Raw genomic sequence first — 26,284 nt, forward strand, 5'->3', positions numbered from 1 at the left:
TTGTGGTTATTTCCTCCAGTTTGTTTTTTTTTCCCCAAAATTTTTTTGTTGGACTTTTGCCCTCCCCCCATTTTACAGATTTCAACAAAAAAATTAGCATTTGTTAGTCTCGTTAGAACTCCTCTTCTACAATGATCAGTTGCAGCTGTGGGTTTTCGAGGTTGGGTACTTGAAAAACTCTTGAGTGGTGAAAAGGCTCAGAGAAATATACCTGTGAGGTATGATTGGGCTTCAGAGCTTCACTCTGAGAGTTTACAGAATGTCTAAGATTTCCTAGAGGTACAGCTGGCTAAACTGTGAAATATTTAAGAAATGGCAGGTCTTGCTGTCCCTGGGCAAGAAGACAAAGTCATATTTTATTAGAATAAAATATGTAGAAAAAGCTTCTGAGACTCTTGTTCCAACAGACTTTTTTTGTTTTCATCTCTATAGCATACCTTAGCCTAGTCAGTATCTATTTTGAGCCACACCCATAAAGGACATTGAAAGTCTACTGATATAGTACTTAGAACTTTACCAGGTGTTCCACCAAGATTCACAAAGATAGAAAAAGTCTATAATCAAAAATCCTAAATTCAGAGACAATTTGACCTCGATATTGGGTGTGTGTGTGATTAGAAGACATTTTTAGTAAAGGATAGGGACAGGTGTGTGGAGGGGATTTTTGTGGAAGCAGCAGTAGATCGCTGCCCCTTTCTTCATATATTCAGTTTTACTGAAAGTAAGAAAATAAAATTATCAGTCACATTTCATCATTTGTGTAGCAATTTTATCAGAAATTAGTTGGAGACTTTCCTTTGTTAATGTGGCTTTCTATTTTGTTTTTCTATACGATCATTACTGGCTGGGAGAGACCACCACCTCTCTCACTAGACTATTGAGATCCAGACAACTACAAACCGGGGAACAACATATACTGAATTGCTTCTCACTTGAGGTCATCATGGTCAGGGTCTGGTGGCAGAGCTGGAGGGCTCAAAACAGCAAAGTGCACCTTGGAAACATGAAGTGCCCTTCAAAATGAAAATAGTAAGATTTTAATCATCAATCATCTGATTAAGCTGTCTTTCTTTTAGAAATGAAGAGCACCACTTAATGGTTGAAGATCAATTTTATAGATGATAGTAAATTGCCTAATATCTCTAGATTCCTAAGTAATATGAACATCAGTTATAGTGATGAAATCCATTCTGAATTCTAGGAAGAATGAAGCAGGCTATAAGGTTGGAATTGGAATTTGGACAGTGAGAAGTAGGAGCTTTGATTATGACAAAAATAACCTCTGATACCTAAGGAAAAGTCAGACATTTTCTCTATGGTTAATGGCAATGCAGAACCAGATGCAAGTTGCTCTTTCATAGAACTTAAAGATCTCAGGGCCCACGGTTTGATGTCCTTGAGCATGAGGTCAGTAAGAGGTTTCATTGGCTGACCTGATCTTAGGTAGCGATTTCAGTTTATGGAAGTTATGACAATGTCAAGGTCCTAAACTACAGTGCAGATTAAACTCAATCCCTGTTCTGTTTCAGAATCAAAAGTCTTTCAGGTGTATTGATTGCCTTGACGAGGGTTCTCTGCAAGACCCCTTCAAGAAAGGAGTGAGTATTTTACAAGTTTAAAGACATTCTTCTTCTGGTTTCTCCTCAACAACTTCTGATTCATGACTCTATGTTCCTAGTACAGAAATTCCACCTATTAGAAAAATCCAAGAAGTTGGGAGTATACATCTTTATGTATGCTGGTTGGGGTATAGCATAAGTCCTTACTGCTTAATTGTGAAGAAAATTGAGGGCTGAGCATAGTAGTTCATGCCTGTAATCCCAGGTAATCTCAGTAACCAGGTTGGTAAAGATGGGAGGAGAGCTTTGTGACCAGCCAAGATCAATGACTTGTTCAGAATTACAGAGTTACTATCATTTTGCTTTGCATTGTGAAGTAAACCAAATCCATTGTCCTTGCTTTTAGATTTGAACTAGGGGTAACCCTAGTTATCTAAATAACTGAGGCCTGGTTCCTTCTGGGTTATGTTTGAGATTTTAAGACTTTTTTTTTTTTTGTCTTTTCTTGAGAAGTAAATCTAGGTCCTAGGTCCAGTAGCAAAGTGGCTGACCTTGTCCCAGTGACTTGTACCCTCAGCATGTGGCTAAAAGCCAGATCATAATTTAGAATTCCTTAAAAACTAATGATCTTAATAATTATTTCAGAATTACTACCAAATAGTTTGCTTCTAAATACTAATTCTAATAGTTAATGTTATTGCTTTTTGCCTTCATTAGTAACTTTCTTCACATGATTTATTTTTAGGGGATTCTAAATTCCTGAACCAGTACAACTAATGTTTTCCTTAGACATATTTTAGGAAAATGTTGACCTACCCAAATAAAGGTTTTTTTTTTTTAGTTTTCTATTGTAAAGATATTTTACAGAGGGGTTACAGTTACATGAGTAAGGTAATGAGTACACTTCCTATCAAGCATTGTTACCCCTCCTTTGTTTTTCCTCTGCTATCCTCCCCACCTCTTTCTTCCTCCACCTCGAAGTTGTAAAGTTTGTTTTCAATATATAGTGTCTTTTATGTCTCATTGTTACAATGGGTCAACCTGTATCCTTGTTTCAGTATTTTGTTATTTCTCTTCCCTTCCCAAACTTCGAATAATGTATATACAAGATGCAGAACACCGGAATCAAATACAGTGACACCAGGGGTTATATCATGAGGGAAGAACATACAAAAGAAACAAAAAAAATTCACATAATACATTAATCAAATAAAGTTTTAAAATATGAATTAAAATGTGATTCCTTTCTTTGTAAGAATCAGGTGGCTAGAATCCAATAGCATGTTAACAATTGGGACGTGTTTTGTTACCTGAGAAATATTATCTATCTTTTATAAGCAGAAGAAACAATGAATAGGTGTATAACTGAAACAGAAGTTTCAGAGGATGTTTTACAATAGATGTTTTTGTAAAGAACGTAGAGAAAGTGCTCAGTATCCTTTAATGAATAAAACAAGGACAACCATGCTGTCATCTATTTTTAGAGGGTTGGGACGAATCAGGTAATGCTAGTCAATTGATTGAAAGAAACATAGATGAAGGACAGTAGGAGCAGTAGCTAAACATTGATGACCATAGTTCCCTATATAGACAAATATACAGGCATGGACTTGTGTGCATACATCATATTGTATCACCATGGGTTTGACATGTCCTTATGGTGTCAGGAGGAGAGGTTCTCAGCTTTATTACCATTTGCATCATTGTCAGTCAAATATGGGGGCATGTTGTGGATGTCAGCAGTATCTCTGGTCACTACGCACTAGATGACAGTGGCACCTCTCCCCACAGCTGGACAGAAAAAGTCATCACCAAACATTGCTAAACTGTCCCCTGAAAGGCAAAAATTACCCCTGGTTTGGCACCACTGTTTCAGAAGTTAGGACAAGACCAATGTGAGGGAGTAAGAACACAAGAGAGGAAACCCACAGACCAGGTTAAAGGAAGTCTCTGAAATAAAAAGAGTATTGCAGCACAATTTATCATAGCCAAGGTATGGAATCTGCCCAGATGCCACTCAAAAAATGGATGAGTAGATACACAATGGAATTTTACTCATACTTTAGAGAGAATGATATTGTACCATCTGTAAGGAAATGGAAAGACCTGGAAAGAATTAGGTTAGTCAGGTTCAGATAGACAAAGGATGGTTATCTTCCCTTATACTGAAAGCTAAATTTAGCTTGTAACCTTATATGTAAATAGGTTGAGGGATGTGCAAGTACATACAAATGTATTAACTGAAATACGGTAAGTTCAAAGTGGAACAAAACAAACACCAGGAAGTGGGTGCTTGATAGGGGTAAGGTACAAACCAGAGGAGAGAGGTTGATGAAAGAAGAGGAAAAGATCAGGGAGAATGTAGTTAAGAATTCCATGTATATCTTATGAAAATTATCAGTGAGGGAAAGGGGTGGGTAAGGGAGGGATGGGGAAAAATGTGGAAAGGTATTGACACTGATCAAGATACATGGTATTCATAATTCACTTTGTTCAATGCAACTCCTTTGTACAACTATTTACAGATAATAAAGAAGTTGGGGAACAGTGACTCATGCCTGTGATCCTAGCTACTCAGGAGGCTGAGATCTGAAGATTAATATTCCAAGCCAGCTCGGGCAGGAAAGTCCATGAGACTCTTATCTCATGGAAACTGGAAGAGTTACTGTGGCTCAAGTGATTGCTAGAGTGCTAGCCTTGAGCACAAAAACTCAAGGACAATGCTCAGGTCCTAAGTTCAAGCCCCACAACTGAACAGAAAAAAAGATGATTAAGAAAAACAAGAAAAAGGTAAAACGAGTAGATTTTAAAGTGATTAGATACTTCTTTTTTTTATTCTTAAGATTTTTATTAACAATTCATTAGCTGTATAGAGGGGTTTCATTGTGAAAGCTCAATATTTTTATATAATCTGCTCCACAACCTCACCCCTCTGTTACTCCCTCTTATCAACCTTTTCCTCCTTAATGAAACAATTTCAGCTGGTTTCATTGTTCAATTTTCACATATGAATATAAAGTACTTTGGACACATTCACTCTCATTCACCTAAAGAAGACACTTCTGGAATAGACGAATGAAAACTTTTAAATGAACGAAAGAAAGGGACAAAACAAATAAGATAATACTGAAAAGAATCAGTAGAGAGAATTGTCTTTTTAATTAGGGTTATATTAATTAAGGCCGTGTGATATTGGCATAGAAGATATTTGGAAGCATCCAGAGATTTTCTTTGTCTTGTTTTTGTTTTTGTTGTTACAGTTACAGGGAATTACTAACAGCATTTAGAAGTTAAAGGCCAGTGCTCAGAACTGACTACCTTAGAGATTTATCTGGGATAGTATCAACAGTGCCATCTTGGAAAACACAATCTATATTGAAGGGAGAGGAAAAACGAAGCACTAAAAAGTTAACTAGTAAGCTACTTCTTCATAGTGAGCAAACCTGCAAAAGTAATCAGAATCTCCCAGAATAAGAGGTTTTGATGTACCTTAAAATCTTGTACCTTTGTATATTTGATCTGCTTCTTTTTCTTAGCAACAGTGGTAAGAAAGTGTTCCTGTTTATCTTAAGACACTGAAATTGGGCAGACCCTGGCTGAGGGCACATGTCTTTTTTTTTTTTTTTTTTTTTTTGTCGGTCGTGGGGCTTGAACTCTGGGCCTGGGCGCTGTCCCTCAGCTCTTCAGCTCAAGGCGAGCGCTCTACCACTTGAGCTATAGCGCCACTTCCGGTTTTCTGGTGGTTTATTGGAGATAGGAGTCTCACGGTCTCTCCTGCCCGGGCTGGCTTTGAACCGCGATCCTCAGATCTCAGCCTCCTGAGTAGCTAGGATTACAGGCGTGAGCCACCAGCGCCCGGCTGGGCACATGTCTTTGTCATGATTAGAAAGGAGGTTTTACCTAGAACAAAGAATTTCTAATACTTTTGATCAACAGAGTGTTAAATCCTGCATCATTTGGTTCTGTGATCTATGGATACATCATGGAGTTCAACAAACTGAAAGGATCAATGAAAGAATCCTTCACATCCATGCCAGGGGATCATGTGGAGGCAGGCAGGCACAGGAGAAAGATTATTAGAAGGTTTATTAGAGGAGCTATATTTCCCCCGGAGAGAGAGCACATGGTAGCCTCCACTTTCTAGGTAGCAGCAGGGTCTGGGGGGTAGAAGTGAGGTAGATGGGGGTTCAGGTGGGTCTGGGTGGAGAGAGGGAGAGGCCAACTGTATGGCAGGAACTCCAGGGCAGGGAGGAGCTCAGGTCTGGATGGAGCTGAAGACCAAAGGTGGGCATAATGCTTACACAAACAATGAAGAACACGTACACAGATACTGGTAGTTGTAAATGATGGCTACTGGGAATTACAGCTGGCTGGGAAACACACCAAAGTCAGAACCTGTCTTCCAGACAGTACATGAGGACTACAAACACTTCCCCTATTTACTTAAATAATAGCAAAACTCATTGAATTAACACACAAAGGCAGAAAATGCAGCTTTCATAAATATTATCATTATGAATACAGAAGGAAAATAAGAAAAGCAATTGCAAGCATCATTTAAAATCTTCTGGTCTGTGGCATAAATGTAAGTGGCCCAATAAGAAATATCACGCAGCTGACTTTGCATATGTTGTCCATGGTCTATGCAAATAATAACTGAAATTATGCTAATCTAATGTGTTATGGCAGTTTTAACTCTGTCATAACTGTGAGGGCAAGTAAAAAGTGCTGAAAACTTGATTATTACTAATCATGATAATACTGCATCTGAACTGTTCTAATTTTCTGCCTTAAACAAATTGTTAAGGCAAATACCAAGTGTAGGTTACAGGTGAAAGAGATGAAAATTCTATATATCACTATTTTGAAATAAAAACATCCAAACTACACAAACAAATGAAAACAAATCCCTTCTTTCTATACTTGCTGTACAATAAGTGCTCACAAAGCATGAGCTACTAATTTTATTAAGTCTAGGTTTTAATTCAATACAGTTCTGACTCTTAACAAGCATCTGTGATTAATGAAATAAAGAGAATATAAGCAGTGTTCTCAACTTGACTACTGGGTGCCTGGTTTTGCTTTTATATTCTTTAATTCCTGGCATTTAATAACTGCCTCTCTTCCATACTGTTTTTTTTTGTTTCAGAAACAAGTTTTTTTCAGAAAAAAAGGGAAAACTAATTATTTGATAGTATTACTTGTTGGTACTTTGGTATATGACATTCCAGGTGTTTGTATGCACATGTATATTGAATTTTTTTAGGTCAAAAGTGAAGCTATCCTCGGCTTAGTACAACCAGCTTGCTTCACATTTCCCATTGTTTCCCCTTCTGGTTCCCCCATGATATGAAATCCCTTGTAACCTTGTATTTTTTAAAAAGTGTTTTCTTAGCCTACAAAGTCTTCTTCACTGGCTCTAAATGATGCAGGGAAATATGTGGAGGGAAAATCCATCTCATTATGAGAATTCTGTGCTTCTGAGCTACCAATGCCAGTTATGGAAATGTTCATTTGTCATTCATTCTATGTGCACATATTCCTCGAGAAGTTCTTTTCATAGTCAGAGCAGAGCAACTTATCCGGATAGGAACTTCTTTCTGAGTGATAGAAGTCAGTGATGCATGCCACCGCACAGAAGAACAGATGGAATGGCAGCTTTCAGACATATTCAGGCAAGGGAAGGGAGCAGGAAGTGTATATAGGAGTCAGCTGAACTTTAGATGGGATTCCATATAGAGGGATTCCACAGAAAAAGTAGCTGGGTTGAAAAGTATGCAGACTACTGATGATAACATCAATCATGTAAAACCAACAAGGGGCCTAGAAAAATATGATGGTAACATTGTATTAAAGGACATAAAAGGAGTTTGAAATGACCCTGTACAAAAGATGCAAATTGCATATAAGCACAATTGGTTAAATGCAGGGAGCAAGCACAGTTGATGCTGTTGGCAAGTAACCGTACCATACATGTAGTTTTCAGTTATAAGGTGATAAATTTGAGGGCACTTAATATATAGCATAGATGCTTATTAATTTGATTGTGAAACTCATAAAAAATGTGCTTGTTCATCATGATATAAATCTCAAAAATGAGCCATCCTTGGTAATAAAACATTAAAAGGCATAAATAAAAGAAACTAAGCAGAAGATGAATAATGGTGTGAATCTTTAGTCCTCACATAATAGAGTGACATATACACAGAAACAAATCTTATAAATAAAAATAAAATGTTGAACATTGTTTCAAAGTACTTCCAAAAATTTAACTATATTCATTAGGGATCTATTTGAAGCCCGAGTGAAGTATGCACTATTTTCATGATTATTTATATATAGGGAAATGGATTTGAGTGAAAAAGATCTGGACATGAATTAATGTAATTAGAAAACTAAACTCTGATCTTTCTTATCCCAGCATCAGACTCAGCACTGCTTTTCATTTTCTAATCTTAAATTAGACAATACTATTCTAACATATAACCTAAATGTAATCTCACGTTAGATAACCTTGCACATAATTTTTGTTACCATACCGTTTTAAGAAATCTCTTGGTGCATGCCCTCTCTTCTATAAGCTTTCATAACCACTCAAACATTCAAAAAAAGAACTTTGTCACACTTCCTTTAGAATCTGCTGCTCTCTGAAGCTTTCATAATCACAGCTCTGTATGCACTCATATTTATCTGTAAAATAAAATGTGGAGCAAATGACCTTCTCAGGAAACCATTGTCAATTTTCACTTACTTATACCATAGAATGAAAGGAATATTCATTATAGTGGTGCATTTTCTTGAAGAGCTACAGCCAAACACAGAATATCATATTTATTATTCATTCATTCATTCATTTCATTTAGTGTGCTGACTCGAGGCCTTGAACTTAGAACATGGGAGCTGTCCCTGAGTTTTGTGTTCAAAGCCAGCACTCCACCACTTAAGCCACAACTCCACTTCCAGCTTTTTTGGTAGTTAATTGGAGCTAAGACTCTCACAGACTCTTCTATCAGGGCTGGATTCAAAATTCTCAGATCTAAGCCTCCTGAAGAGCTAGAATCACAGGCCTGAGCCACCAGTGACTGGCAAAATCTTGCTTTTAAAGAATACTTTTCACAAAGGATTGAATCAGCCCATGAGTTATTGTAGCCCCAGAATGAGAAAGAATAGTTAATCTTCCAGTTCTTTTGAGAATTCTTGCAAACACTCTAACAGGAATTCAGACCAATAATTGAAATACAGAGAACACTCTTAAATATGTTTTCCCCTAAGAGAATAAAAAAGAGATAAAAAAGTATCAACAAATAATTTTCAGAACATATCCTGATTCACAAACTGAAATCTCTTCCTGGAAAAGACTTAGAAGTAAAGCTCACAGTATTCATGTTGATAATTCAGATACTGCTACTTTGCCTCTTAGGACTCTAATAAAAATGAACAATGGGAAAATTCTTTGAGAACAGGTGATTGTGGTGTGAGACATCTTTCAATCCCTGTACTGACATTCTGAGCGCATTACAAAAGCACTCCATGTACCTTTGAGTTAATAGGAATGAAAAACAGGCAAACTGTGAAGCATAAAAGTAGAGATAGGAAAACAAAGTTCAGTGACTCTTCGGCATTTGCGCAGTGTCACATGTGTGTCTGTATTTCACCAAGGTTTCAAGGTTAGCTGGAAACGTTATTGCATTATACCTGGAACAGCCCTTGTGAGTAGTGTTAACATTTAACCTTATTCCCAGACTATGACTGCGAGCTTTTTTCTATAATTAAAGATTTGTATTGCAAGGAATAGAATAATGTTAAGAACCAATGTTTATATCTATCCTCCTCAAACTTCTGCCACATTAATTGTGAAAAACAACGTGATATGGAAGAGATGCTAAGATTATGTGTGCAGTCAGAAACACTTTAGGAATTGGATCAAACTTGAGGTCTTACAATCTCTGCTCAGTGTAAAGCAAAGACTAGGGTTATATTGTGTGATAGCCAATTACGTAAATAAAATTAATTAAGGCAAATCACTGAGGGCAATTTCTGCAAACTTCTAAAATTTTCTGTAATTAAAAAATGTTTTCCATTGATAGAGACAAAATGTATGTACATTTAATATTTTAGCATCAAGTTCAAGGGACATATTAAAGATTAACCTACTGTGTAGCCAGCATTTAAACTACCTACCATCAAGTTTCCTTTCCTATATATGTCTTTCGTCTTGACACTCAAAAATATATACGCAAATATATCATTTAAATGTAATAATCTATTTGCATACAATAGTAAGAAATACTGTAGATTCTTGGTATTTAGAGGCATACACCTGCAAAAGACACTACCAATCAAGATAAACCAGTAATACTCAGAATGCATAAAGTGGTTACTCTCTAGTTACTCAAATTTACTTGAGCATCCATAACTTGAAGCCACATAGAGTAGGTTACATCACTATCAGAACAATTACTGTTGCATACATTAATACTGCTTACCAAAAATTAGATCACTTTTTCTCAAATATTGTAGTTGCTAGACTCATTTTTTTTTCTTAATACCAGACAATTTTTGATAACATGGGACTGAAAGTTTCTCTCATTAGCTTAGCTGTGTGATATCTGTGTGGCTAACACAAAAGAAATTTTGAAATGGTTTGTGATATTTATTTATTTATATAAGTAAATATGAGAAATCAACAAATAAGATCTGCTTACTATAATACAGAGACACCTACATCTTATTGTAGTTTTGTGGTGGTGGGCGGGGACAGTCCTGGAGTTTGAACTAAGGGCCTGGACCCTCACTTGCCTTGAGCTTCTTTTGCTCAAGGCTAATGCTCTGCCACTTAAGCTTGAGCCCAACTTCCAGCATTTGTTGGTGATTAATTGCACATAGGAGCCTTGCAGACTTTCCTGCCTAGGCTGACTTTGAACCACAATTCTCAGATCTCAACCTCCTCAGTAGGTAGGATTATAGGTGTGAGCCACCAGCACCTGTTACCAGTAGTAACATTTTTCAAAACCATTGTAAAATATCACAGCCAGGAGTACGGCACAACATGTAACTTTGTAATATTGGTTTAGCCTTTATAATTTACATACCCCCGTCTAATGTGTTTTAAATACTTTTTACAGTTGCTGAATTTTATTCCATAGTATAGATAAATCATAATTTGCTTAACAATTATCAAGTTTATGGAATCATTTTTTACTGTACTAGTAAGCTGCTATACGCATTCATAAACTATTTGTCTTTCCTCCTGCTCCATGCTAAAAGTTGAACTCAGATTCTTGTACATGCTAAGCAAACATTTTACCACCTTGTCTGCAACACCCTAACTTTTGCTTTTAGTTAGTTTTTCATATAAAGTCTTGTAATTTTTTTTAATTTAATTTAATTTTATTTGAGAACATACTGTACAGAGGGGTTACAATTACATGGGCAGGATAATGCATACATTTCTTACCAAGCATTGCAGCCTCCTCCTTTGTTTACCCTTCACCTCCCTTCCCAGCCTCCCCCCTCCCCCCACCCAATCATACCCCCTCCCCCCCACACACTGACATTGTAAAGCTGGTTTTGACATGACATTTTGTACTTCTCATTGTTGCAACAGGTCCACCTGAATCCTTAAACGACTTGTTTGTCCCCATCTCCTCCACATGTTATACTGACATCAAATATAGTGAAAGCGGGGGTTACACTGTGGGGGAGGGACATACAAAGCAACAAAGAAATAATCTTATAAATGCGTTAGAAACACATGCATGAAAGAAACGAAAACATTAAAATACATATTTAAGGGTTCATTTTCCTAACATCACATTAACTGACCTTTTCTGCTTGACTCATACCTATACTAGATATTGCAAATAAGGGAAACCATGGGACCTATGTTTCTTTGGGCCTGACTTACTTCACTTAATATAATTTTTTCCAAATCTTTCCATTTCCTAACAAATGGGGAAATGTCATTCTTTCTGATGGAGGCATAGAATTCCATTGTATATATATATACCACATTTTCTTGATCCATTCATCTACTGAGGGGCATCTGGGTTGGTTCCATATCTTAGCCATGGTAAATAATGCTGCAATAAACATAGTTGTGCTGGTAGCTTTAGTGTGGTCTTGTTTGTAAACATTTGGGTAAATGCCCAAAAGTGGGATTGCTGGATCATAGGGGAGATCTATGTGAAGTCTTTTGAGGAACCTCCATACTGCTTTCCAAAGTGGTTGAACAAGTTTACATTCCCACCAACAATGAAGTAAGGTTCCTTTCTGTCCACATCCCCTCCAGCATCTGTTGTTGTTAGAGTTCTTGATTTTTGCTGTTCTAACTGGAGTGAGGTGATATCTCAATGTTGTTTTGATTTGCATTTCTTTTATGGCTAGGGATGTTGAACATTTCTTCATGTGTCTATTGGCCATCCTTCTTTCTTCTTCAGAGAAGCTTCTCTTTAAGTCTTTCGCCCACTTATTTATTGGGCAGTTGTTTCTTTGAGGATTTGTTGTTGGGTGGTTTAATTTTTTGAGTTCCAAGTATATTTTAGATATGAGACCCTTGTCTGTTGTATGGCTAGTAAAGATCTTCTCCCAATCGGTGGGCTTTCTATTGATCTTGCTAGCTATGTCATTTGCCCTGCAGAAGCTCTGCAACCTTATGCAATCCCATTTGTCCAACCTTTCTTTGATTTGTTGTGCTTCCGGGTCTCTATTCAGAAAATTTTGGCCTGAGCCAAGGATAAGCCTTTGACCATCATATTCCTAATTCTGTCTTCTAAGTAACTAGGATGATAAGAATGTACCAATATGCCTAGACCCTCATAGGGAGGATTTTCTTTGAATTCATGTTTACTTTCCTCATGTTTGTAATTGGATGGTAGTTTAACTTTTTGATGCTATCAATAGCTTTTCCAGTGTTCTTTAAGTGATTGAGCTTTTTGTTATCCTTATCAGCACTTGCCATTTTTATTGTTCTTTCTTCTTGTTATTTTGACAAGTGTGTAGTAATAACTTCTTATGATTTTAATTTGTGTTTCCCTAGTGGCTGATGATGTGAAGCATCTTTACGTGGATTTTTGTGACTTTATTTCCTCTTCTGTGAAATTCCTCTTCATAACATTGGTTGTTTTAACTGTAATATTTGTGTACAGAGTTTTAAATTCTTTATGTATTTTACGGTCAAATATGTTGTTTGGGAATATTTTCTGACATCCTGTAGCTAGTCTTCTTTATTTTCTTAATGAAGTCTTTTGATGAAGAAAAAAATTAATTTTGATGAAATACCATTTAGTCATTTGTCTGTTTTGGAGGGTGTTTATGGTGTCAAGTTTAAGAACTCTTTGCCAAGCACCTGATCTTGCTAGAAGAAAATGCAAGGGAGGATCCTTGGGACATCGGGATGGACAAGTATTTTTTTTGGATGAGCACTTCAAAATACAGGTGATGAAGCAAAAAGCAACAAGTGTGCTTGCATAAAACTAAAAAGTTTCAGCATTACATAGGGACCACCAAACATAGTGAGAAGTACCCTATAGAACAGGAGAAAATGTTTGCAAACTGCTTATCTGATAAGGAGTTGATATCCAGAAAATAGAAGGAACTCTAAAATCTCAGTGGTGTAAGGTTGAACAGGATGGTTTAAAAAATGGGCAATAGGCTTAATAATATGGACTGAGAGACAACATACAAATGGCCAATGGGTTTGGGAAAAAAATTCAACGTCATTAGTCATCAGAATGAAATTCTATCCTTTTCAGGAGTATGGTTGGGGATGGAAATCATGTTAAGTGAAAAAAGCAAAGCACAGAAATACAAATCCCAGATGGTCTTAATCATTTATACAATATAAAAACGTTGATACCATTGAAGTTAGGTTATGAGACATTATTCAGAATTTACTTAATGAACAGGCTTTTGAGAACTAAAAAAAAACGTGGTAAATATGCACATACATCTTTGTATATGTTCTTCAAAAGTATGTGTTTTTTAGTGGAAAAGTATAGATAAATGTAAGTTTTCCTTTTAAGTTGTGACTATCTAAAAGACACATTGGGAAATAGGCCTGCCTATAGATATGACACTGTAGTTTTATTTCCATCTCCCAAAAAAACTCAAGAGGAGGGAAGTGAACAGATATTTAGAGGTAGAAGCAGAGTATGTGACATCTGAAAGAATGTTAAAGATTTATTGTCTATTATTGGAATGGTTATGATCACAAATTTCTTTTTTTTGGGGGGGGGGTCCAGTCGTGGGGCCTGAACTCTGGGCCTGGGCGCTGTCCCTCAGCTCTTCAGCTCAAGGCTAGCATGCTACCACTTGAGCCATAGCACCACTTCTGGCTTTTTTTTTCTGCTTATGTGGTGCTGAGGAATCGAACCCAGGGCTTCATGCATGCAAGGCAAGCGCTCTACCACTGAGCCACCTTCTCAGCTCCATGATCACAAATTTCATTAGGATTTTCAACTTAAACATAAACGGACTCATGGGTGAACACTGGTGTCATAAAAAGGAAAAGACAATGGTTTAAAGTTCTTCCTTTGTAGTATTGAGACTATTTTTGGCCCTTTGTGTCCATAAATATGTTAAGGTTGGCTTGTCACTACCCTCTACCTACCAGTGGGGATTTTGATTGGAGCTACTTAGAATGGACAGATAAATGTGGAAGAAAGTAACATTTTTATAATATTGTGTTACCTGGTTTATGAATGCAGCTCTTTTTTTCTGGTATTTTGTTAGACTTACTCCTAGGCACAGGGGGAATATTTTTAAAATTACATTTTCTATATATCTTACTATTGAATAGCACTGCAATTAACTTTTTAGTAAACTTTGTGCAGCTATTTAAAGATAACAGAAATTAATTTTGAATTAGAACAAAAGAACAACTTCTACCATCACTGAATAGGACAGTGATCCTAGAATACATTAATTGTCCTTTGAATGTATACAGTATGCTTTTCCAGTAGGTCTTTTTTTTTTTAACCAGTCCTGAACTCAGGACCTGGGTACTGTTCCTGAGCTTCTTTTGCTCAAGGCTAGTATTCTACCACTGGAGCTACAGTGCCACTTCCATGTGGTACTAAAGAATCGAACCTAGGGCTTCATGCATGCTAGGCAAACATTCTACCACTAAGCCACATTCCTAGCCCCTCTTATTAGGTCTTATATCTTCCTTGGTGAGTGATTTTTTTCTTCTTCCTGTGACACTTTCATTAGATGTTGATTAATGAGATTTTGGGGTGAGTAATCTCAGTTTCGAGGGGATTGAAATCTGTTTTCCTTTCTTTCTTGAAGGTCCTCTGAACAGACAATTCTAAGTTGATAGTTATTTTAACACATGAGATGCTTACCTGCCTCCTAAACTGCCTCAGTGTAATTGTTTTGTTTACTTTCTTTCTTTATCAAAATCTTCTCTTACTTGTTAGAGTCCTATGATTCACCATCATGTAGATGAATATCAATTTCATTCTTTCTTAAGAATCCTTTTTTTAAACAATTTGCTTTTTTTCCCTTTCATTGCAACAATGAGATATACAAGATGTTATGTTGAAAAACAAACTTTACAACTTTGGGGAGAGATGGGGAATATGGTAAGGGATAGGAAGGGGAAAGAAAGGAGGAGGCAACAATGCTTGATAGGAAATACACTCATTACCTTGCCCATGTAATTGTAAACCCTCTGTACAGTATTTTCACAATTAAAAAAAAAGAATCATTTTTTTTGCCTAATCCTATAAGAATCCTTTTTGGATGCCTAATGCTGTCACAAAAATCTTGATTGATTCTTTTCTAATATAAAAAAAATGTCGGTGGCTCACAGGAGCAATCCTAGGTACTCAGGAGACTGAGATTTGAGGATTGCCGCTCAAAGCCAATCCAATCAGGAAAGCTAATGAAACTCTTATCTCCAAATTAACCACCAAAAAGCAGAAGTGCAGCTGTGACTCAAATAGTGGAGTGCAAGCCTTGAGCAAAAATATTTAAGGGAACCTGGCCCCGAGTTCAACATTTTGGTTGCCCCTAGTTCAATATTTTGGCTTCCCCAAAAAGCCTTTAGCCATTATGTGTTCAGGAATTCTTCTTTATTTTTTATGCCATACCACTTGAGCCACATCTTCAGCCTTTTTGCACTTTAAAAAAGTAGAGAGGGGCTGGGGCTGGGAAGGTGGCTCAATGGTAGAGCGCTTGCCTTGCATGCATGAGGCCCTGGGTTCGATTCCTCAGCACCACATAAGAAAAAAGAAAAAGGCTGGAAGTGGCGCTGTGGCTCAAGTGGTAGAGCGCTAGCCTTGAGCTGAAGAGTTGAGGGACAGCGCCCAGGCCCAGAGTTCAGGCCCCACAACCGGACCCCCCCCCAAAAAAAAAAAGTAGAGAGGGAGTTGGGAATGTGGCTCAGTGGTAGAGTGCTTGCTTTGCATGCATGAGGCCCTGGGTTCAATTCCTCAGCATCACAAAAGCAGAAAAAGCTGGAAGTGGCACTGTGGCTCAAGTGGTAGAGCCCTAGCCTTGAGCTGAAGAGCTGAGGGATAGCGCCCAGGCCTTGAGTTCAGACCCCATGACGGACAATAAATAAATAAATAAATAAATAAATAAATAAATAAATAAATAAATAAATAAATAAATAGAAGGTATCGTGCTTTTGTCTAGGTCAGAATCTCACTGCAGTCTTCCTAACTGTGCCACTTGAGTAGCTAGGATTGCAGGCTTGTGCCATATCTAGCTCTTGTCCTTGGTTTCTTGAGGCACAGGTCTCATGTAACTGAAGAGCACACACACACGCGCGCGCACACACACACACACACACACACACACACACACACACACACACACAGAGACCATAATGAAACAACACTATTCAAAAGGCTGAATCAGAATATGAGGGAAGGGGTGGGTTCTTCAGAATGTACCGTATGTATCATTGGAAATATTATACTAAGCCCTCTCACATTACAAATAAAGTATATGATGATTCACATATGCATGTAAGATTTCAGGATCTCTAAAATTTGGTCCTCACCTGATGTTCTTGCTTAAAATTTTGGATTCTTGTTTATACTTTGTCTTTTGAGGGTTTCCATTTTTTTCTTGCTGACACCATAGTACATCTATGTAAATTGTTATTATTTAGCCTCAAGAACTTCTTTGAAGATGAAGGAAGGATGGCCAATAGACACATGAAGAAATAACCCCTGCTTTCACTGTATTTGATGTTGTTATAATTTGTGGAGGGGAAGGGAAAAAACATATCGTTTAAATAGGGATACAGGTAGACCCATTGCAACAATGAGATGTACAAGTACAACTTTGGTGAGGAGGGAGGAGGGTTGGGTGGGAGGGTGGGGAAAGATGGGATGGGAAAGGGAAACAAAGGATGAGGCTACAATGCTTGATAAGAAATGTACTCATTATCTTGCCCATGTAATTGTAACCCATGTAATTGTACATGTAAGCCCATGTAATTGTACAGTATTTTCACAATAAAAAAAAGAAATCCTCAACCTCCCTAGCCATAAAAGAAATGCAAATCAGAACAACACTAAGATACCACCTCACCCCAGTTACAATGGCTATAATCCAGAACTCTAAAAACAACAGATGCTGAAGTGGATGTGGACAGAAGGGAATACTACTGCGTTGTTGGTGGGAGTGTAAACTTGTTCAACCACTTTGGAAAGCAGCATGGAGGTTCCTCAAAAGACTCCACATAGAGCTCCCCTATGACCCAGCAATCCCACTTTTGGGCATTTACCCAAATGATCACAAAGAAGACCATACTAGAGCATAACTATAACTATGTTTATTGCAGCATTATTTACCATAGTTAAGATATGGAACCAATGCAGATGCCCCTCAGTAGATGAATGGATCAAGAAAATGTGGTATATATAAAAATGGAATTCTATGCCTCCATCAGAAAGAATGACATTGTCCCATTTGTTAGGAAATGGAAAGACTTGGAAAAAATTATATTAAGTGAAGTAAGCCAGGCCCAAAGAAAGTTAGGTCCGATGGTTTCCCTTATTTGCAATAACTAGTATATGTCTGAGTCAAGCAGAAAAGGTCAGATAAGTTGATGGTAGGTGAAATGAACCCCAAGATAAGTATTCAAATGTTTTTCTTTCAAGCAATTATTTCTAACATATTTATAATATGATTTCTTTGTTGCTTTGTATGTCCCTCCTCTTAACTCCTGTTTTCACTGTATTTGACGTTGGTATAATTTGTGGAGGGGAAGGGCAAAAACAAATTGTTTAACTAGAGATACAGGTGGACCCACTGCAACAATGAGATGTACAAGACGTTATGTCAAAAACCTAACTTTACAACTTTGGAGTGGGGATGGGTAGGGGGAGGGGGGAAGAGATGGGAAGGGATGGAAAGGGGAAATAAAGGAGGAGGTTACAATGCTTGATAAGAAAGGTACTCATTACCTTGATCATGTAATTGTAACCCCTCTGTTCAGTATTTTTACAATAAAAATAAAAAAGAAAAAAAGAAAAAAGATTTTTTTCCCTCTGGTATTGGTATTACTGTACTATCAGTGAGTAAAGCTGGTTTTTTTTTTTTCTGTCTTCTTGAAAACCTGTGTCTGTGGCTGGGCTTACATCTCAGTAGTTGAGAACTGGCATAGCCCACATGAGTCCTTGAGTTCAATCCCCAGCACTGCAAAACACACACACACACACACACACACACACACACACACACACACACACACACACACACACACACACACACACACACAGAGAGAGAGAGAGAGAGAGAGAGAGAGAGAGAGAGCCCAGGTCTTGTTCCTTGACAAATGAAGGCTTTTATGTTTGGAAAACCCTTTTAGTTTCTGTCTGAATTATATACTAATTCTCCTATCTATTCCTTCACTAACATGGCTTGTTCTATAAAGAACAATTTCTCATTGAATTAAAGCACTTTGTTTGGGAATGAATAAAGCTAACCCTCTGGTAACAATTTTAACTATTTTCAGTTTTAGATTATAGCAGAGTAAAAAACCTCTCTCAATTTGTGTGGTTTTATTCTGTCATAGCTAGTACAATTGATCCTTTATCACAAGTAGGAGGAAAAAGACCATTTAATTTGGTAAAAATCTGCATATTCAAGTAAAGATAATAATCGTTCATCAAAGAACCCAATACAATTTGAGAACAAAAATATCATTGCAAAGGTTCTTATCAATCATTTATCTGTTTCAGTAATATAGAAATATATCTAATAATAATCTTTTATGACTTGTAACACATAGGGCTTATGTCAAGGTATAGTCTATCTGAAATTATTTTGTCAATTGGAGCTAATAATTTTAGTAGTATTAGCTAAAAGTGTAACCTCCCCCCACCACATCCTACTCTAGGGCTGAAGTAGAGAGAATAAGGACTTGGATTCTATGCAGTGTGGAGTCACTACACACAGAGTAGGAAAGAACTCTGAATCTGGGCGATGCTGCCATGTACTGCAGCAGTTGTGGTAAGTGAAGGATGCATGCATGTCAGTGGAATTTTCAAGTGCCCCCATGCACAGACAGTAAATGGACAGTGAGTGAAATTGATGCTATTATCTAGACAAGAGCTGATCCTAAGGCTACAGAAATTTAATGTGACAAAGATGTCTAGTTAACCTTTCAGTAATGTGCTAGACAATATCAAGAACACTATCTAAACCAGAGTGGGGACAAATATTTGTCTGATCATCTGTTTAGAGTTGTCTGTTAGAAACTTTGAAAGACACTGTTCAATGCTTAGGCTGAAAGAGCTTGAGAGCTTTGATGTGAAGGTGATAAATATGAAACCAGTAAGTCAGTGTTGTTATTGTTGTTGGTGGTGGTGGTAGTGGTGGTGGTGGTTGTAGGGCTTGAAGGCCCAGGCACTGTCCCTGAGTATTTTTGCTAGCATTCTACCCCTTTGAGCCACAGCATCTCTTCTGGTTTTCTGGTGGTTAGTTGGAGATAAAAAGCATTACAGACTTCCCTGCCCCGGATAGCTTTGAACAAAGATCCCCAGATCTCAGCCTTCTGAGTAGCTAAGATTACAGGCATGAGCCACCAGCACCCTAGCATAAGTCAGTTTTGATACATCATCCAGATACAAAGATGCAATGAGAGATCTATGGTTCAATTAAACAAATTTTGAATAAGTATTACCTTTGTAATACAGCTAACAGCTGTTGAAAGTGATTCATTATGGTTATCAGGCTAAAGTGTTTATGTTATTTTCTGGAGATCCAACATCATTCTATTTCTTTCATAATGCAAATGTCTCCATCATATAATATAATTCAGCAGTGATAAATTGAGTGAATAGAAAAGAGAAAAATGTAATCAATATTCTAGATCATAAATAAATGTGGGACATATAATTGAGAAAAAATAAGCAAATAGGGAACAAACAGATAAGTTTCAGAAAGTGACAGTATTGTGGTTTAAGATTTAAGTAGACAACCTTTTCTTTGAAAAAAAAAAGACGAATTTTGCATCAACCAATACAAACAGATCTCAAAATATGTGACCAAGCCTCTGGTGTTTCATCAAAATCGCTGCAACATTAAACATTGTAGAAATGATTGACCCAAGAACCTAAGTGCTTTGTGCATTTATTTTCTGTCTTTAGTTATATGGGAAATTGCTGAAGTAATAAATTGGTGCTTGAAATGTTACACTGAACTCCAACTCTAGATGAAGTGAAGGTCAACGTATAAATTATTCTAGGATGAAACAAGATGCAGACAGTCCAGGAGAAAATCTCAACCATGAACTTCTTCACAAAGGCTTGCAGACATTCTATGGTTGCTTCTCAAATGAAATATGTACTCCATGGTAAAACAGCAGGATTGGGGTGCTGTCTGGACCCATAGTATTTGCACTTTACCTCATTTAAATGTGCTGCTAGTTAAAACACAGCCATTTCCTATAGTGATTTCTTAGTGATTCCTAAAGGTCACCAAGAAAAAGTCAGAAGTTCTGTGCTTGTCATGGCAAGGTCTGATTAGAAATCACAGGAGCCCAAGAAGGATAAGTGTAGAGATCAAACATAGGTGCAATCCAAGTGAACATGCCAAGCATCACTACAGCAACACCCAAAATATTAACACCAAGTCCAGCTTTAACCTTGAACAAGAAAGAGCATAAATGTCAGTCTCCTGCAGAGAAAACACACAGGGGAATAAGAATACTGCTAAGAAAGCAACTTGTGAATTCATATGGATCCCAAATGATTAGTACAAATGGTCATGATTCATATCTTAAGAGAATTTGTACTTAAGTAAATATTTCTTAGTTTAAAATTTTATTTTAGTTTAGTATTTTGTTGGAAAGGGGTTTTAGAGGGGAAAATACTTCCATTATTATAATTCAAGAGAGAAAAATAAACTCTTAAAAATCCCTCCTAGCATGGTAAATCAGAACTTAAGTTTTGAGTTTTTTATTTCAATGGCCAGGTTTCAGGGCCATAGAGTAAAGAATTGTGCACATTCACTACTAAACATTATTCTCAGTTTTTTTTTTTTTACAAATGTTCTCTTCTTGAACTTCTGTGATGTCACCTCTATTCTTTTTTCTTAGTGTTTCCATTTTCTAGATCTTTAATAATGTATCTCATGTCTACTAATTGATGCCTGTACATTTTAATAGGGCTTACCAACTTCTGCTCTTGATCTTTTTTCTTCTGCAATAAAGGGTTTGAGCTCAGGATCCTGGGCTTACAAGAAAAGTACTCTACCATTTGAGCCAAACTCCAACCATTCCACCTACCACCCCCCACCTCCTTGTTTTCTGAATAGGATCTCACTTAATGCTCAAACCACTGGGAATCATGAATAGCCTACTTACTCTTTCCACATAGTAAAGATGAAAGATTTGTACCATTACAATAAGCGTTTATTGATTGTGATAAATCATTAAGATTTTGCCTAGTCTGGCTTTGAACCATGATCCTCCTCATCTCTGCCTCTAAAGTAGCTGGATTTCAGGTAGGAGCTGGCCTTTATTTTTGTTGTTGTTGGTAGTGGTAGTAGAGTTTTACTGGACCACAGTCATACCCAGTTGTTTACATATTGTGTTTGGCTGCTCTGATGCTATACTAGTATTTGTGACAGAGACCATATGTTAACTATCTGGTCTTTATAAAAAATGTTTGTTGAAAAATGCTGAAATAAGGATACAGGTTGACCCACTGTACCAATGAGATGTACAAGACACTATGTTGAAAACAAACTTTACAATTTGTGGGAGTGGTGGGGGGGAAGGGAGGAGTTGGGGAAGTAGAGAGGAAAGGGATGGTAGGGGAAAAACAAAGGAGGAGGTAACAATGCTTGATAGGAAATGTACTCATTACCCGTAACCCCTATGTACAGTATTTTTACAATTAAAAACATATAAAAATGTTCATTGACCCTTCTGTTCTTCACTTTAAAACGTGGAGCCCCAAATCAAAATGGGGGATACTTAGCAATGATTATAGGCATTGGCTCATTTCTCTGTCCACACAGCTACTGGTTTATTCTAGAGCCAGTTTTTATTGAATTTAATGCTTACATAGGACATTGCACACATTGTATTATGCACATTTAGCTTGTGGAAACATATGGCATGATTAGGCATAAAAACACATGCAGAATTATGATGTAGATATTCAGGAACAGATATCTAGGTGGAAAGATGGAACCTGAACTTATCTTGGGACTCTACAGAAATCTTATTGAATTCACTTTGATTATGCTAGGGTTTGGGTTGGCTTTGAAACTGGGGATGAAGGTTGCACTAATTCCAAATAATCTCAGATTAGCTCTTCACTATCACTACTTTTATATTTAGCAAAAATGTGCATGTTTTGTCTCTTCTATTTTCTGTTATTACTTGCTCAAGTGTATAGGTGCCGGTATTAGAATCAGGACAGGAAAAGATGGCTTTTCATCAGGCAGGCACTGAGCCCAGTGTCTTATTCAGAGCAAATGTTGTTTCTTATATTTGTGATAGGACACCACAGTGCAGTTTTGATTCCTGGATTCATTAGCTCTGTTTCTTTTTTGTTGTTGTTTTTGGTTTTTTGTTTTTTTCCTGAGTCAGGGTCGATCCTGACATGGTAAGCCTTGACATGGTAAGTTTAATTTGTTGCATTGAGCCATTCTATGTTCTTCTTTTCCCAGACTGTTGCTCATGCAGCAACACCTCTGAATTTGTAGTTATAAATTCGAATGGCATCTTCACTTCTGGCTACTAGTCTTAAAAAAAGAATTCTATGACCAGTCATGCACATACCTTCACAAGCAGAACTCACACCATGCTTCCCTAGCTGTTGATTATGGTATAAAAATACAACTTATTCAAGACATCTCATATGAAAAAATGTGCATTGGATCTGATAGACTCTCTTAGCTAACTCACCATGTCAATGACTCTCAGATGGCCGTAGGAAAATACAATAGCATTTGGTGGATTTGCTACTGGCAGAAGGAATGCAAAGGAAGTACATAGGGTGGAAGGCAGTAAAATCTGAAGAGGATTCACATGAATGGCTTCAGCCTATCATAAAAGATAAAAAGAAAAGTGGAGTCTAATTTTACAGTAGGCATCACACATCAAAATCAACGATTTTAGTATAAACTTACCAAGAAGACAGTTGCAACTTAATGATGTCAAATTTTATGCATTAAATGACGTTATAACTTAGAGATTATTTTTTAGAAAGTATCTCCTCTTATAGTTTCTGTTTAAATTGTTAATTTTTGCCTAATTAAACTTTACCATGCCTAATTAAACTTTACCATCCCATTCATTTAGAAAATAAAATATCATTTAGTATAGAAACTACATTCTATTATTTATTATTTATCTAGTGCTGCTCACAGTGCTACTTATATGTATAGGCATATTTTATATCTGGTAATATATATTTATATATGTGTGTATCTATATGCATGATATATGTATATATAGTTATAGCAACATAACGAGATGGCTACTACAAGACCAAACAGCAGAAGAGGAAATGGAGGCCCAGAGAGGCTAAAGGAACTTGCCCAAACATATAGTGAGCAAGAGACTGTAGGTAAAGTCTCAGGTCCTTGTATCTGTAGACATCTAATTATTCTACCAACCTTAGTGCTTCAAAGACAAATGAAACTTAAAATTTACTTAGAGATCATTACAGAAGCGTTGTTACCAATTTTACTTTGTCACATAATTTATAACTTCCTCTTGAAAAAAATACAGAGGAAAATTTCTAAATGGTAGATTACCAACAACTGCTCACAAATAAGCAGTCTTACATTTCCTTTTCTGATTTGAACAGCAGTTCAGGAAACTTAACACAAATCCTAGTGTCAGTAGTAACGCAATTCCAGAACTGGAATTCCTCTTCTTTTTATTTTATTTTCTTGTAAAGATGCTGTACAGAGAAGTGACAGTTACATCAGTAAGGTAATGAGTACATTTCTTGTTGAGTATTGTTACCTCCTCCTTTGTTTCTCTTTTTTTAAATGACATTCCTGATAAATTTAAAGTTCTTTCATTTCATCAAACTAATAGCAATAAGAAAAAACATTTTACTTACACATAATTCTTGTAATTGTTACTGAGGTGGGGAAAAAGGAAGAGAGTCTTTCTTTCCAGGCAAACCTAATTCTTGTCTTTTTCTTTAAAAATTTCCCTGGGCAGTAGAAAGCTGTGTCTAAGATATTTAAGCCTCGGGAGTAAAAAATAGCATTTCACTCATCTGCAAATTACTTATATGAAACACTTCTCAGAAATTTAGAAACAATGTTCTGGAGGGAGAAATGTTAGTGCTAGATATTTAAGTACTAAATTTTCCAGGAAATGCTGAGTTCCAAGTCAAAGCTGGAATGGATCTAGAAAGACCCACTCATTCATTTGCATATGACAAACAACCAGATCTGAGTGAAGATAAATAGTTTATTGAAAATCATGCTACTTGGACAAGTCTAACAGTTTTCTTGTATCTCAAGGTCACCTAAAAGGAGCACTAACACAAATAAAGGCCAATCTGCAAGTTACCTAGAAATTTAGCCTAAAAGAGAGTTTACATCATTTGTTGGATGAGAAGAACATAAATGGAACACATGAGATACTCACCAATGGAGATAAGATTGGGAGAAGGATGGTAATGGTAGCTGGATTGCTGGCTACCTCTGTTAAAGATGTGACAATCAAAGAAGATATCAGAATGATTAGCCATACAGGTAACGAACCTAGAGGAGATAGTTTATTTCCTATCCACTCAGACAGTCCTGATATCTAAAAAACAAATTTGTGATATTTATTATTCAATAATAATTCATTTTATTCAGAATTTTAACACATTGCAAAAAATTGTTTCCTCTGAGAACTCAAGAAGTATAATTTCACATTTTCTTGATTGTGGAGGAACAATCAGTCTTATTTCAACACTACACTGTAAATGTGAGAATTTTCGGTCCCCCTTTGCTCAATTAAGCTCTAATTTTCTGTAATTAAATATATGTAGATAGGCTAACTATTCACTCAGGACTATGGAACCCTAGGAAAAGAGCAGTTCTTTCTCTTTATCTCGTTACCACTCCTATGTCTGAGTTGTGTTTTCCACTGGCACCCACTTTCAACCCTTATCGCTAACTTACACATTAAACCATTAATATAATTAACCTTCAAGGTAAGTTTCTAGTCAGCATTTTTCCAACTTTTCAAATTGAAACATTTGCTGATTTTCTGATATTTTGTGTGAGAATTTCATTTTCTTATATTATCTGACCATGCCTACATTCTGCCCAAACTCATATATCAATCCTGCTGGTTATATCAATATTTAATGCCTAATGCCATGACTATGATTATTAGCTTTCTGTGATTATGTTTACTTTTCTTGTTTTACTTCTTTTTGTTTTCCCAGGAAATATTTGCTTGCATTCTTTTGTATGCTCTATTTCCCAAGTGTCTACCACTAATTCATCACATTCTCTAGTAACTGGAGAACTCCCAAACACATAAACAAACATCATGTAATTGGGTTTTTTATTTGTGTTCCTTCACGATGATGTCTATTCTGGAATATCGCCTACCTATTCCATCTGAGACTGGATTCTCTTTACATCTACACAACTTTTATTCTGGGATCTCTATTCACTATTATGAATTCCCTTCTCCTCTATGCTCTGTGGTAGTCTTTTATTTCTTTTATTTCTTCTCTAATTTCCTGCAAACTGGTCTGGTTACATGGAAGGTAAATTAAATCTTTGTATGCCTCATACCCTTTTTATTTTCTTCCACTTCTGATTGATTGATTGATTGATTTAGGGCCTAAACTTAGGATATAGACACTGTCACCTAGCTTTTTTCACTCAAGATTGGCACTCTTCCACTTGAACCATAGTTCCATTTAACAGTTTTTTGGTGGTTAGTCGGAGCTAAGAATCTCACAAACTCTCCTACCAAGGCTGGCTTTGAACCAGGATCTTTGGATCTGAACCTGCTGAGTCACTTTCCATATTATTTTGATAGGTCAGCATTTGTAGAATTACAGATTTTAAATGATTTTCATGAGTCAACACAAGTGTCATTGATCTCTAACCTGTGGCTTCCAGCTGGGCTAATCAGCCTGGCTAATGACATGCTGATCTTTGATTCACTGTATGTACATAGTCCAAAACATTAACAAGTACAGGGAAGGGAAAATATTTTTGTGCAATGATTTCAATGAGCTATTGTATATGTGAATTTTTATGTTCACATC

At 36.7% G+C, this 26,284-nt stretch overlaps 1 protein-coding gene across 1 annotated transcript in view; it reads right to left on the minus strand.

The window, feature by feature from the left end:
• Window positions 1–20,140: 20,140 nt before the first annotated feature.
• Slc13a1 (solute carrier family 13 member 1) overlaps window positions 20,141–26,284 on the minus strand; it is a 66,808-nt gene continuing 60,664 nt past the window's right edge. Inside the window, exons 13-15 of the mRNA XM_069996661.1 lie at window positions 24,652–24,813; window positions 22,945–23,082; window positions 20,141–20,670 (exon numbers count right to left, since the gene is read on the minus strand). Of these exons, the coding sequence (XP_069852762.1) occupies window positions 20,533–20,670; window positions 22,945–23,082; window positions 24,652–24,813 (438 nt within the window). The 3' untranslated portion in view covers window positions 20,141–20,532. The remainder of the gene's footprint in view (window positions 20,671–22,944; window positions 23,083–24,651; window positions 24,814–26,284) is intronic.

The sequence above is a fragment of the Dipodomys merriami genome, unplaced genomic scaffold (assembly GCF_024711535.1).
Source record: "Dipodomys merriami isolate MVZ:Mamm:240054 unplaced genomic scaffold, mDipMer1.0.p SCAF_5, whole genome shotgun sequence".
NCBI classification, from domain to species: Eukaryota; Metazoa; Chordata; class Mammalia; order Rodentia; family Heteromyidae; genus Dipodomys; species Dipodomys merriami.